Below are 13,429 nucleotides of genomic sequence, written 5' to 3'. Positions count from 1 at the left end.
TAATAGCAAGTAGAAGAAGGACCAATCCAAGACTTTACTCCTCTTGCAATGTCCCATTAGCCTTAAAATCCATCCGACTAGTCTTCCGCCCAACCCCCTTCAAAAGACTAAACCGACGGAAAACCGAGTCACGCATGCCATTATTATTATGGGCGCCATTAACCGGCTGCTGCGCAGAGACTGATGCCCGCGACGTGCCCCCGTTCAAACTCCCTGCCTGGTCGCGACTCGTGTGGGCACTGTCCCGCGTCACTGGGCGCGAATAATCGCGCGTCGAAGGGATGGTAGACCAGCCTCCACTGGAGGCAGGAGGAGCTGGACGCTCGGATGGCGAGCCGACCGCACCGGTAGCAGCTGGGCCGCCGCGGTGCTGGGAGCCCGCGCGACTGCGGCCGTCATGGGACTGGGCGGCTGTGTCACTTCGTGAGGGCCGTTTCTTTAGAGATGTGCCGTGGATCATCTCCTCGCCGACGGCAGCTACGGAGGGAGAAGATCCATGCTTGATCTTGTCGCCGCCGAACCAGCTGCGCCGCTTGTCACTCTTACCACCCCGGGATTGACTCGTGGCTCGACTGTGAATGGTGGCGGTGTCGTCCTCGGGTGTCTCCTCAAGGTCACCTGTACCGTTCAGCGCATTCAGGGCCTTCTCGGGGGACTGCTGGATCGTGAAAATGGAGTTCGAGGCGCCGTGCGACCGCTTGAACGGGTTGATTATGCTGATCCGATGGCTGACCGATTGCCGTTCTGGGCGCTTACGGTGGTGCGTATTACCCCGGGACGCCCGGATAAGCTCCTGCTCCGGGCTGACAGATCGCTGCACAGCCTGTTTGCGACGCGTCTCTGATGAGGGAGTCCGGCGGGCAGGCTGGGTAGGTGTCGGTGATGAGTATTCCGGCGGGGTGGTCGAGAGGGACGCAAGTTCGGGTTCAAAGACGGCCTCAAAGCGACGGAGCAGCTCAGCTTGAGTAGCTTGCTGAGCGGGACGCTGATAAAGAGACAGCGCATGCTTGATGGCCAGAGCATGGTCGATAAGCGCGACTGCGAGAGCATTCTCCATCGGGTCCATGGTCTCTGGAGTCTCTTCTTCATCATCCATCTCGTCATCATCGTCCTCGGTCTCTGCCGTCTCCTCGTTCTTGCTCTCCTTAGTTCCTTGAGCACCGCTGAGGAACGCGCGGTAAACAGCAACGCAGTTCGTCGGGGAGGAGCGCGTCTCCAGTAGCTGCTCCAAAGCCTCGGTGAGATTCGATAAGCCATTGTCCTCACCCGAGGCAGCCCGACGCTCCAGAAGCTGTAGTTCCTGCGTCTTGCGCCATGTCCGTTCAATGGCAGTCTGCAGGGGAGACAGGGCAATCTCCTTGACGGCAATAATTTCGCTACGGCGAAGGATATTCGGGAAAGGCTCCGCGGTACTGAAGATAAGTTTCTCAACATACTGCTCACGCACATCCGAGCTGCTTGTGTGTCGCCTAGACGTAGCCGAGAAGCGAGACGGATCCGAAATCAACAGGTGCTCACGAACGGAACCAGGCACCTTCGACCGTTGATACACGGGATGAGAAATATCACGATGGGCCGTGACACCGCTGATCCGAAGGAACTGACCCTCGTAATCAGGAATTTCACTGGATGACATGATCTGCGCAGTAGGGTGCTCCCGCTGCATACGATCCACAAACGACGCCATACGTTCCGTAGGGGATCCTTCAAAGATGAACTCCTTATCACGCAGGCTGGGCGGGAATCCGAGACCCTTGTAGACGACGCGGAAGTACCGAGGGAATTGTTTGCCGCCCTTGGCGATAAAGTCATGAATACGAGCCATAGAGCTCTGCGCGCGGGAAAGTTTGGCGAAATCCATTGTCGTGCTCTCGTAGTGTGCTGCGAGTTCTTTGTAGCAAGCCAAAGCAGGAGCCCAGGCCATGGCGTTCTCAAAGTGCTGGATGATCGAAAAGTACAATGACTCCTTTCGCTCGAAGGCAGTCTGAGCCGGGAAGGCCGGTGTCAGTAGCTCGGGAAGAGGCTTGTTGACGTCCCAATCGTAGAGGTCGGCATGGAACTGGAGTGCCAGACCGGCTTCAGTGAAGTTGTCATAGGCGGACTGGTGGTCGGCAAGCTCATGGACATAACGGATGAAGATATCCTCGCGGCCCATGTCCTTCATGTACTCCATGAGCTTCAAGGCATGGAGGCTCTGGGTCGAAGTGCTGCTCTGCGAGGCAACCAGCAGGTCGAGGAGTTCATCAACTGTAGCAATCAGGCCCTTAACCGCATTGAACAGGTCCTCATCAAATTCCGCATCCCCTTCAAACAAGTCCAGCAATTCACCAATGAAAATCTTCTGGCTGACACTTTCACTCATATGCTTGACCTTGAACAGAGAGTCCAGACTGGAAATGATTTCGGTCTCGATAATTGAGATATCCTGGTTAAGATCCCACTCACTGAGAATCATCGTCCGGAGAATGTGAACAGCAGCATGACGAAGACCCTCGTGCACGCTCAGACACAGCCCAATGATAGGAGGCACCAGGTTCGGTACATACTGAACCTGGTAACCACCCAGCTTCTTCAAACCGAATCGTTCTCGCTCTTCATCGGTGGTGTCCCAACCAATGGCCTCCCACGTAGAATGCAGCAGATCGGCACCCTGCTCACGGACATCGCCCGCAATCTTCCAGACCGCGCGGCGCTTCTGCTCGGGGAAGGTCTCCAAAGCCAGGGCGTCACTAGAAATCACCTTCAGTAACGTCGTGAAGAATGACTCCCAGAGTTTTGTGTCGAAGTCGTCAGCATCATCAGCATCGGGAAGTAGCTTATCAATCAGGAGCAGAGCAAGGTGCTCCAAACCCTTGATTGCTGCGCGGTGATTGTACACGTGAATACTAAACCAGCTCTCCGGGTAGGCCTCGCAATCGATGATAGAGTTGTGTGCCTCGAGAGCCTGACCAACAAAGGTCGCGAGCTCCAGCTCATTGAGGTTGGGAGTCTTGGGTGACACGATCTTGGAAATGGCTGCCATGATCGCAGACAACTCGACCAACGCTTCATCGAACCTCTGAGGAGTCTTGGAGACCTTGACCTGGAAGGGGAAAGACTTGCTAAAGAGGAGAGACAAGTATTCCGTTTCATCCACTCCCTCCGCAGAAATAGCACAGTAAGAGGCAACAATGCTCGGCATGAAATCGTAAAGTTGAGGATGAGACTGGGTCAGCAACTGGGCCACAATTGCACTGCTGAGCCGAACCTGGTCACGATACTGATCAGACACGCTGGTAGTCGAGCCCCAGTAAGGGGTCAACCAGCCCACGCAGCTAGAGATCAGAGTCTGTCTCTCGTCTCCGGAAGCAAAAATCTCGAACTGCGTGTAGCTCTGGATGAGGACCAGCTTGTAAAGAACCAACATGCCCGTCACATCCTTGCAGGAATCCATGAAACTTAAAGCAATCATAATCATCTCGTCGCGGCCAAGAACCTTGGAGAGCTCAGGGAGCCAATAGTGGAAGTGCTGCACAATCAAAGTCTTGCTTCCGACCAACGCTGGGGAAGAGTTCTTCATAAGGCTTTCCATGGACTTGAAGATCGTGTGCAAGTCCCGGTTGAAGGTTGACTGAACCGAGGTAATGCCGATACCTTCTTCCTTCGCTTTCTGCTGCTCACGGGCATTGATGATGAACTTGAGCAGGTGTCGTCCAACCTTGAACGCGGCGCGGAGGTTACGGGACTGGTGGACATCGGTAGCGGCATTCAGAAGGCGCAGGTAGCTCCGAATAAGGCATGGCGTCACGAATGGGAAATTGAATTGTTCGTCCGCATAGTGGTCAACCAGAGGGCCCAAATTGAAACGGCGATCATGAACGATGCCGAGCACGGTGACCAGGTTGTTGAAAATCAGATCCTCATATTCCTCGTTGCCGGCGTTCTCAACCAGAATGCCGAAGAGTGCATCGAATACTCCACGGAGTTGCTTGACGATCTCCATCTCCGGGACGAAAAGCAAGCGCTTGAGGGTATTCAGCACCTCGTCAACGGGCCGCTCTTTCCAGTTCAACAGGCTCAAAATAACCTGATCCTGGGAGTACTCCGTGCTGCAGAGATGAGTCTGGAGGCGCAAAGTTGCCAAAGGGCCCGTAACCGCTTCGTCTTTGGCCGACTCATTCTTACCCAAGGCACTCCACGGAAGATTCAAGTACGCGCCCTTTCCGTTCTCAATACTAGATGTCTGCTTGTCATAGGCATGGAGCAGCAGGGAATGCTGACCATCACGGATGAAAGCCTGCTGGTCCCAAAGAGGCATCCAGGCGAGGGCAAAGGGAAACTCTGGCGCATCGGCAACGCTCATGATCATGTGCGAGCCGGGGATCTTCTCAGTGGGGATGTTCAGGCGAATAGTCTGGTACCAGGGTGTGCCCCGTTCGGCAATTGTCGTCCGCCAAGCAGTGTGTGACGTGTTAGCAGATGAAGGGAAGACGCATTTATCCACCCGCGCACCAGAGGCATCGCGGACTTCTAGTGTAAGCTGGAGGTTGCGAAGATCGGTAGTTGACTGCAGAGAAACCTGGCCAGCCGTTGGGTGAGACAGAAGAGCATCTGTAGGGAAAATAGCCTGCGAAATCGTCACGTAGATATCTGATCGTGGCTTGGTGGGTGCCTTGGAGAAACCGATACGGCGGGTCTGTACAACATCCTGGAGTATTGTCGGGTTCTGGCGCACGAGGGTTTCTGGGTCGGTACTAGTGAATGGATGCAGATGTATGTGCAATCGAGCAGTATCTGCACGTACATACCGACCAGACGGGCTAGGGAGGAGAGTATGCAGTAGCTTTTCAAACCCGTCTGGATGTCCCTCGCCTTCTTCGCCTTCTCGAGGGGGAGACCAGATATTGATGACGGATTCCGTGTCCTTGTCTTGTCGTAGAATTGGAGATACCTCCAGGATACCCACACCGATGGTCCGAATGGCAGAGCTTTCTTTCGTTGGGGTAGGCTGGGGCGTATTTGGATCTTGCGGAGCGGACGAGCTACTCGACGACCGCGGAGCTCCTGGAGCAGCAGACCTAGGTGTTTGGTCCAAACTGGGCGAGCCTCGAGTCTTGGGTGCCCACATCATGCTGCGCCGTGTTCGCAGACTGCCCTTAACCGAAGGCTGGACTCCGCCAGTTGCAGCTGCTTTTGAAGCCGCAGAGCCTTCGCGTGATATCGATGATCTTGAGACGGGAATGTTGTCGACGGTCGACCGGGATTCTGCCGCACGCACGGAGGCAACAACATAGAGCTGGCGGCCATTCGGGGAGCCATCTCCAATATCCGTTGCAGCGAGCTCGGTGAAGAGCGTCTTTAGTTTACTGCTTTGGGTCAAACTGACAAACTTATCAGGAGATGGTATATCGAGGCTGTAGGTTTCAGACATTGGATTGAATATGCCAGAGTCAGACCGCGAATACAGCTGAATCCCGAGAGAAACAGGTCCCGGGGCATTCCCCGATACTGCGTTGATCTCCAGCAAGAGGTGGTTCAGAGCAGTAGTATCGGAGTTGGCGACGGGGCTGCTATCGAGCATGCTCATTTCGGACTGGAGCTTCGCAAGTTGAATTGCCGAGTCTTCACCCGTCAACAATCGGCCTCGCTGCTCGGGATCCCGTACGATGGTGTCCCCACTCAGCATCTTGTTGGCCCTGACAAGCTTCCAGACTGTCTCATCCCGAAGCGACTCCTTCTCTTTGCCCGTCAACACATTGTGCAGCAATTGGCGTCTCGCGAAATCCAGTTCCTGGACGATTGTCGACATTTCCTCCAACACATCATACTGACGAGCCAGGAGCAGCTCGTGCAAGTTCGTCGAGTGCCATTCACGCAAGCAGGAGGCGATTTCGTCGACCAATGGCTCCGTTAGAGACGTGGGTGTCTCGTCGCCAATCTTGAGCATCGGCACGGGGGCAGCGGGCTTTGGCGCATCGGGGTCGCGCGGAGCGAGGGTCACAGGTGTATGCGGGATCGAACCGGTTCGATAGGTATGCGCGGAATTCGGGTTGGATAGATCAGACTCGTCTATTTTGTGAATCACAATCTGTGCGGGCTTGCCCTTCTTCGCAACTACCACCTCCGACACCTCACCGCCAGCCTGGGATTCGGTGACCGAGTAGGCCACACTGCTGCGCGACACCAGGTCGGCCTCTAGTCCCGACAGACCTGGCAGGGTCAGGCGATCTACACTTTTCCGGTCGCCATTGAGTAGAGCCTTATATCCCTCGCCGTCGCCAAGCACTTCCCGGATCTCAACACAGTTCCGCGGAAAGATACCCGAGAAGACGCGGGCCTCGAGTGTCAGGCCCTTGGTACTTGTCAAACCCGCCAGCAAGGACGGTGGCGCAACAAGATATCCGCGGCACCATTCGCCGTCTAAACCACCTTGTTCAATAATATACAATTCATCGCCGAGTTCGAGGGGGAGGTCCGCAGGAGAGGAGGGGTGAAACGGATAGATGGCCACCGCAAAAGCAATGCGAGGCAGCGGCCGCCAGGGCATGACAGCGGCGACGAGACTAGGTCTAGCCGGCGCGATCTTGATAGACGAGGCCACGAGCTTCGGCGCTCAGGATTGTCGATTGTGTGTCAATCCCCGCAATGGACGGACTGGGGAATTCCGATCGCAAGAATTCCACAGGCAAGGGAGGGTCCGGGGGGAGGTTCACGACGGGAGAATGTTGGTTTGGTCAATCGAACGCGACATGCAGAGGGGATTCCCGCTCGTTGGGGTCCGGGGAGAGGATCGGAGAGGAAATGGTTTGTGCGATCGAAGGTATGCGACAGCTCGAGAGATCTAGCGGGTCATTATTAGGAGGGCGCTGGGGTACGGAGAAGAGGAGATGGTGGTGATGGTTGGTATCAATCGGCACGGGGCTGTTGGGGGCCAAAGGGGTGGGAAGGACGTTTGAAGAAGAAGCAAAAGGCAAATCGGACGATCGAAACAGTTGGCACGATGCCTCGACACCGCAATCGACGGCTCGAAGGGTCCAAAGAGTCGCATTGGGTAACCGTGCCCCCCCCCCTTGCGAAACCTTTCGCGTTGTGGAGACGAACTTCCAGCCCTTGGCGAAGAACAGTGGGGAAGAAACCAGGGGTTTTGGGTAGAGGAGAAGAATACTCACAGTAGAAAGAAAAGTATTACAAGAATAAAAGGAATTGAGAAAAATTCAAGACAAGCACAAAGGATATCACCGGCGAAGAATAAGAAGAAAGGAACAAACGGGGATGACACGAGAGAGAAAGCAAGAAAACGATCCAAGAGCACGCAAATCACCGATCTTCAAATCTCCCCACACCGACCGCTGGGATGGACGGAGTACAGAGTACAGGTTCAGAATGCTTAGGCCAATTGACAAGCCCGTGGGTTTCAGCAGGGGAGGATAACTGCTGCTAGATCTGATGGCTACATGTTGAGATCAATTGACCTATATGCATCTGGATATTTTAGCTTTGTGATACGTTTACTTGGTTGTTCTACTTTTGTTACTTTGTTACTATGGTTATTTCCCCCCAACAGGCCTCGGAAGAACCCCGTCCGGCCAATCTATGCTTAATTACGATCAATTAACCGTTGACGACTCCTAAGCAATAATCATTGGTCCGTTATCTACTTTAATAATATCACTGGTTTCATGTCACAGAATATATACGTAGCCTTAATTCTGCAGTTACCCACTCTTGAACTAATTAAACTGGTCTCGTAGTCACGTTTGTTCGAGTCCAAAGGCCCAAAAAGCACAGACCAGCATGTTGCCCCTGAGCGGGAAAATGAGACGGGCTCGAACCAGTGGGCCTGGTTAGCCAGGCATCCAATCACGGGGCACGGGACGGCTGAGCAGAACCGAAAAGGGTTGGTACGATCATGACTAATAACCAAGTATGGAGCACGTACTCACAGACAGTGTGTATTAAAAGGACATTTCAACTCGAGTGAAGAAAACAAACAAATCTTCCTACAGAACAGTATATCATAAGCGGGCTATAGACGTGACACGAAGAACGGCAGAACCCATACGCCCAGGCTGATGTGACCCAAATGTCCGTTGCAATCCCCAAACACAACAAGGAAACATCCAAAGCAACAAGGGAAAACATGAGAAAAAAAAAACATCTCTAGAAGAAACAACATTATTAAGAAGGACCTCATTTCCGGAACATCGTCACGGCATCCTCCTTGCGCCACTCCATCTCCAACTGTCCCTCATACACCGTATCGATGATTCGTCGAGTCCGGTCCCATGCATTCTCATACCGAATCTCACACTCCCGAATCACCTTCAGCACCAGGCTGCGGCTGAGACCAGGGTCATCGGCATCGCCAAAGTGCTTCTCAACGCGCTTCTTCAGCATATCCACGCCACGCTTGATTTCCTTGGCATCATACGAGGAGAGCACCTTCTTGGCCACCATGCGGGAGTGGCTGGCGCGCGTGGCAATGTCTGCCGTACCATTGGCCTGCAGGGTCTCGACAGACTGGATGAAATCAAGCAATTTCCCAAGAGGCCGATGAATGACGGCGTCGAGGTAAAGCTTCATGTGCTCGTCAAAGTCCTGGCGTGCTCGGTCCGCCCAGCGTTCGAGCACAGGCAGACTGTGGACATCAACCTCCTCGACGTAGTGGTTCATATTCTCAATGAGTAGAATGTGGTAGTTGAGCACCTCCTTGTCCTCGGGATCTCCGGCGCTGGCTGCCACTCCTGGTGGCTGGCCAGGTGCTTCCTTGGCGATGAATTTGAGAGACTCCCACATGGCCCGGTTGATGCGGTCGTATGCATCGTTGACACTGATACGGATATCACAGGTCTCGGCAACCGAGTTGGCCAGCATGTTTTCAACGGCCGTGGAGAAGTTGGGGAAAACTCGCATAAAGGAAATGACACCCTTCCGCTTGTTGACCTTGACCTTGGTGTCCTCGATGCCGCGGATCTGTTCATCCACGAACCGATTGAATAGGCCCATCAAGCGCGAGTGGATCTTTTGGAGAGAGTGAATGATGAATTCTTGATTAGTGTCGTCGAGTTCAGTCATAGCTGACTCGAGAGCGAATAGGATGCCAATCCCTTGCCTAAAGGGAGAGATGTGTGTTAGCGGGCTAGGTCGTTGCATTTCATTCGAAGAGCAAAGGTAGGGGAAAAACTTACATGGGATCAGCTTGCACTGCCCAATCCACCATGCTCTGCAGGTCATTAGGCCAGAAAGAGTAGATTTCATCCATGATCTGCTCAACGCGCTTAGCCATTTGGCGGTCGGGATCAGGGGACTGTTTAACAGTGAAGTCGGGACACTGGCGATTCTCTGGGCTAGCAGCAGCTACCAGATCCGAGAAGTCGGCGGTGGCAAGAGAGTTAAGTTGGAAGAATTGAACAACAAAATTCTGCTCGTCTGTAATCATGTGCAGTGTCTCTCGTAGGCCTGAAGCAAATGCTTCGCACGGCTCGACCTTGCTGGTGGGTTTCTTTTCGCTCGAAGCCAAGCGTAGGCCAGTTGCAGCTCGGATCGTCTTGCCGCGGCGAACGGTCAGCTTGCGGGCAGCCATAGTTATACCCTCACCCTCCTTCTCTTTTTCTTGGTGGGTAAAAAGAAGTTCCTGCTCCTCTCCAGTGGGCTTGCGAGCCGCCTTCTTCCACGCCAGTGTGTTGTCACGGAAGTCATTTTGGTAAGATGGCTTAGATTGTTGTTCATAAAGCTGAACAAGGTCATGCCATTCCGACGTGCTGACTTCCTTTGCAAAGAGCATCAACGGGTTATATCGCCACACTTCCTCACGGAATTTCTGTCGTGCAGAACCGTCCAGCTTCATGGGGTCTCTGGGCGAGCCAGCAACGGCATCGGCCCGTTTCTGTTCCGCCGTCTTGAAGGCGACAGCCATGAATGGCTTCAGACGCTGAAGGAAGGTCAAGGCAGCTTGGCGGTACTCGCCCTTTCTTTCCTTGATGGCGCGCATTTGACCAATCTCAGTATTGGCGTAAACACCCACGCTGGCATCGGCCTGCCTCTTCTGGTTTTGCCCAATATCAGCATCGATCATCAGCATCGCCTTGTACAGCGTCGAGAGCGCTGATTCGGTTTCCTTCAACCCTTCCGGGTTAGTCAAAGAGGCCTCCCTCAAGGGACGGATATCGGCCGGAGAAATTGACAGTGTCTTGAGGAGAGTATGTAACTCGTTCTGGAGTAGCTTTTGATTGGCCGTCTGCACCTGCAAACCTTGAGACTGAGCTTCGATGAATGCGACGTCCTCGTGTAGTGTATTCAACTCATGCGAGTAAAGAGTAAGCAAGCCATCCAGCTCTTCGCACTCTTCAATGGTTTTCTCAATCAGGACAGCCAGCTGTTCCACCTTGCCTTCTTGCTGTTCAAGGTTACCCAGCCAGCTGGTTGCTTCAACGCGGCCTATCTCACGGCGGACGTCTGCTTCTAGATCCTCAATCTTCTGCTCGTCGCCCAGTCGCCCGTTCCATCCCAAATCCGTCAAAATATCATCAAAGTCAATACCACGTCCATCCAGGACACTATGGTCGATCCCAAGGGATTGGCAGTATTTGATGGTATGATCTTCACGGCGCTTTCTACGACGACCCTGGGCGCCCGGGGAAGGACTTCTGGCGTGGCTTTCCACCTTTGAGAGTTCTGACAGACCATCTTTAGATTCTGCCGCTGGTGTAGGTTCTGAAGGAGGTAAAGACTCCTCACCGAGATGTTGTGTGATTTCGACAGTTGGTGTCACGGACTGTGGAGTGGCAGTCGCGGGTGGCGCAGATACTGTTGATGCTGCCGACGTCTCTCGCTCTGCGGTCTCATCTGGTGCAGCCTTCGTGATATCGTTGGCAGATCTAGATGGGGCTGGGACAACGCCAGTGATACCATCGGGGCCCATAGCCTCAGCCTGCTGCTTTTTGGCTGCTGCAAGGAGACGTTCGCCCGCTCCGCCAGGGCGTGGTTTGAAGGCACCATAGGTAGTAGCAGCCTTGCGGAAAGCACTTGCAATGTCCTTTGCGGACTTTTTCTTGATCATTGGGCCTAGACCTGGGCGATGTGCCTCTGAATCTTCATCGGCGGGCTTGGGTGGACTGGCAAGAGTCTCATCTTTCGAGGCTCTAGGTTCCGCCACCGGAGATTTGGGTGTTCCTTCGGCCGCCGCTGCAGGTGCTACTACTTCAGGCTCCGCAGCTGGCGGTGATGATGGATGTTCTACTTCAGGCGGCGGTGCGGGCTTGGGTACTTCCGCAGCGGCTGTAGGGGCAGTGGTGGTTTCTGGTGTAGGTTCTTGAGCCGCTGCGGACGCTTTCTCAGGAGCATCGCGATATGGAGACTTCGGTCCAATGCTGCTTCCAGGACTGGCAGTGATGCCCCGGTTCTCATTGGTAAATGACCCCGGTGTCGTGGGGCGCAGGGCATCTGTACTGCGCTTCGGTTCCAAAGGTCTTGGTTCGGGTGCACGAGCTGGCATGAGTGATGCCGGGATTTGCGCTGAGCGGCCCTCCCGAGAAGATGGAGGTCGGATCTCGTCTTGTGCAGTCCCCTGGTTATTCTCATCGCCAGTCTGTAAAAATGTTGTGGGGGGTTCTCTGCTTTTCGGTTCCGCGCGCGGGGGTGGCACGTTAGCTGGTGGATTCTGAGGCGGGCCGAATGGTGAAGGGGCCGGCTTTGACGCAGTAGATGGACGACTCATCTGCTCACGGCTCTTTTGAGATCGAAGAACAGGGTCTTCGGAGGGCCTCCGTCGAACCTCACGAGCTCCATCGCGGCTTGGGTCACGAGTGAATGGTGCCTGCGGGGGAGGTGGATGTTGAAGAGGCGACGGGGTTTCCGCCGACGAGTCAGGACCACCTCGCGAGCCGGGTGGAACTGGTGAAGGCGCCGAGGGACCTGTACTGCCTGCAAGCAGTTGTCTTTCTCTCTCGTCAAACCCAATTAGGTTCGGCACTTTGCCTCCGGTATATTTCTTGTAAATCTTCACCAGGCTGCCAATGAAGAACTCCTTCTCCTTGGAACTTCTGGCATGCCAATAGTATGGTTTTCCAATGCTCACCACGAATCCAACACTTCCCGCCCAGTCCTTATGCTGTTGTTCGGTTGGTGATTTCGGCACAAAAGCGCTGTACGATTGAATCCCAGTGAGGTCGTCCAACATCCACGTCTTTCCAATGGAAAAGGTGCCATCATTATTCTCGCGCGCTTTGTGCATTCGAACACGACCTGATCTTCGAACAGAAACTATAATGACGCGAGGTTTCTTGTTGTTCGGAGCTGAGTCCGGTGGGGCAGGGGTCGAGGGGTGCGCCGCATCTTCCGTGATGCGGACATGGATAATATAAGATTCAATCACTACAAGCACGAAGACAGTCAGCTTAGAGAGCTACCATAGGGTTTGACTCGGTCCGGCGATATCAGAGTATCCTTTAAGCGACAGACTAGCCATGGCGTGGTCGGCCGAGTGGTGTGAGACGTCGCTTCAGCCTAGGTGTTCCCATCCCCTGAAAAGGGAGGAGGGGTAACCCCCTTTGTCGTCGCCGAGGGGCATATAGGCTCCTTTCACGTACAGGTTCCATCATTATCCTTCTTAGAGTAGCAGCTTTGGATGATGCGCTTCTTCTCATCCTCGAACTTCTCCGCCCTCGACATGGATGTATCTCCCGACCCGGGGCCAGACCCGGAGCCATTGCGAGGATCAGCTCCGCGTCGCGCATCATTCGTCGGCGGCGGACGGGGACGGTCACGGCTGTTCATCATCGTGTCTCTGCTCAAGCGGGGGTCACCGGATTCGTTTGTAGGATTCGCAAGATCAAGGAGACATGGTGGGACACCGGGGTACGTCTACCGGTGGTCTTGCGCGCGCACAGTGCTCAGAGCCGAATTGAGGTCCGCTATGGAGATTAGCAGACGCGATGTTCAACCACAGGAAGTTAAGGCGCAAAGAAGTGGCTCGTTGAATGCAATGCCAAGTGGGAGGAGTTGGAGGTGAATTAGCTCATTATGTTTGGGGTTGCGGGCAGGGCGGAGAAAGCTCGTGGGAGCAAGTCATTGGTCTAGTTACGTCGACTTGAACCCGCCTTCTTGAACCTCGTGGCGAGCAGGGAACTGATCCTCTACTAGTCTCTCTATTATACTCTCTTCTAACGTTCGATTTTGTCTTCATCATTTCTTCCCGACCTCACTCTTACACTCATACTCATAGTCAATCTGTCAGGCACCACGGCACCAACATCCAGTCACGTGTAGCTTACATCTGGACAACCGCTCCGCCCGCTATCATTCGGTGGTTCCACCAATCATCATTGAGAATCAACTCACCGCCTTGTCTATACTTTTTTTTCCCGCATTTTTTTGGTTCCTGAAAGAGACTCTAAATACTTCAATTTCCATCCTCGTGCCATTCTACTTCTTGGTCATTCAGAGTGACCGC

General features: G+C 54.1%; 2 protein-coding genes across 2 annotated transcripts; both read right to left on the bottom strand.

The window, feature by feature from the left end:
* Positions 1-34: 34 nt before the first annotated feature.
* Positions 35-6,526, bottom strand: N7473_000999 (guanine nucleotide exchange factor DCK1; the record flags this gene model as incomplete). Its single annotated transcript, XM_057146939.1, has 1 exon — positions 35-6,526. One exon carries the CDS (start codon positions 6,524-6,526, stop codon positions 35-37), a length of 6,492 nt encoding a protein of 2,163 aa, XP_057014825.1.
* Positions 6,527-8,169: 1,643 nt separating this feature from the next.
* On the bottom strand, positions 8,170-12,756 carry N7473_000998 (GTP-Rho binding exocyst subunit SEC3; the record flags this gene model as incomplete). The annotated part of the gene is made up of 3 exons (XM_057146938.1): positions 8,170-9,091; positions 9,168-12,351; positions 12,567-12,756. The coding sequence occupies 3 exons, from the start codon at positions 12,754-12,756 to the stop codon at positions 8,170-8,172; spliced, it is 4,296 nt and encodes a 1,431-aa protein (XP_057014824.1).
* Between the last annotated feature and the right edge of the window lie 673 nt (positions 12,757-13,429).

The sequence above is a fragment of the Penicillium subrubescens genome, assembly GCF_028828155.1.
Source record: "Penicillium subrubescens strain IBT 31985 chromosome Unknown utg000001l_segment0_segment0, whole genome shotgun sequence".
Taxonomy (NCBI): Eukaryota; Fungi; Ascomycota; class Eurotiomycetes; order Eurotiales; family Aspergillaceae; genus Penicillium; species Penicillium subrubescens.
Note: the sequence above shows the minus strand (reverse complement) of the source record. Positions and strands in the feature narration are given on the sequence as shown.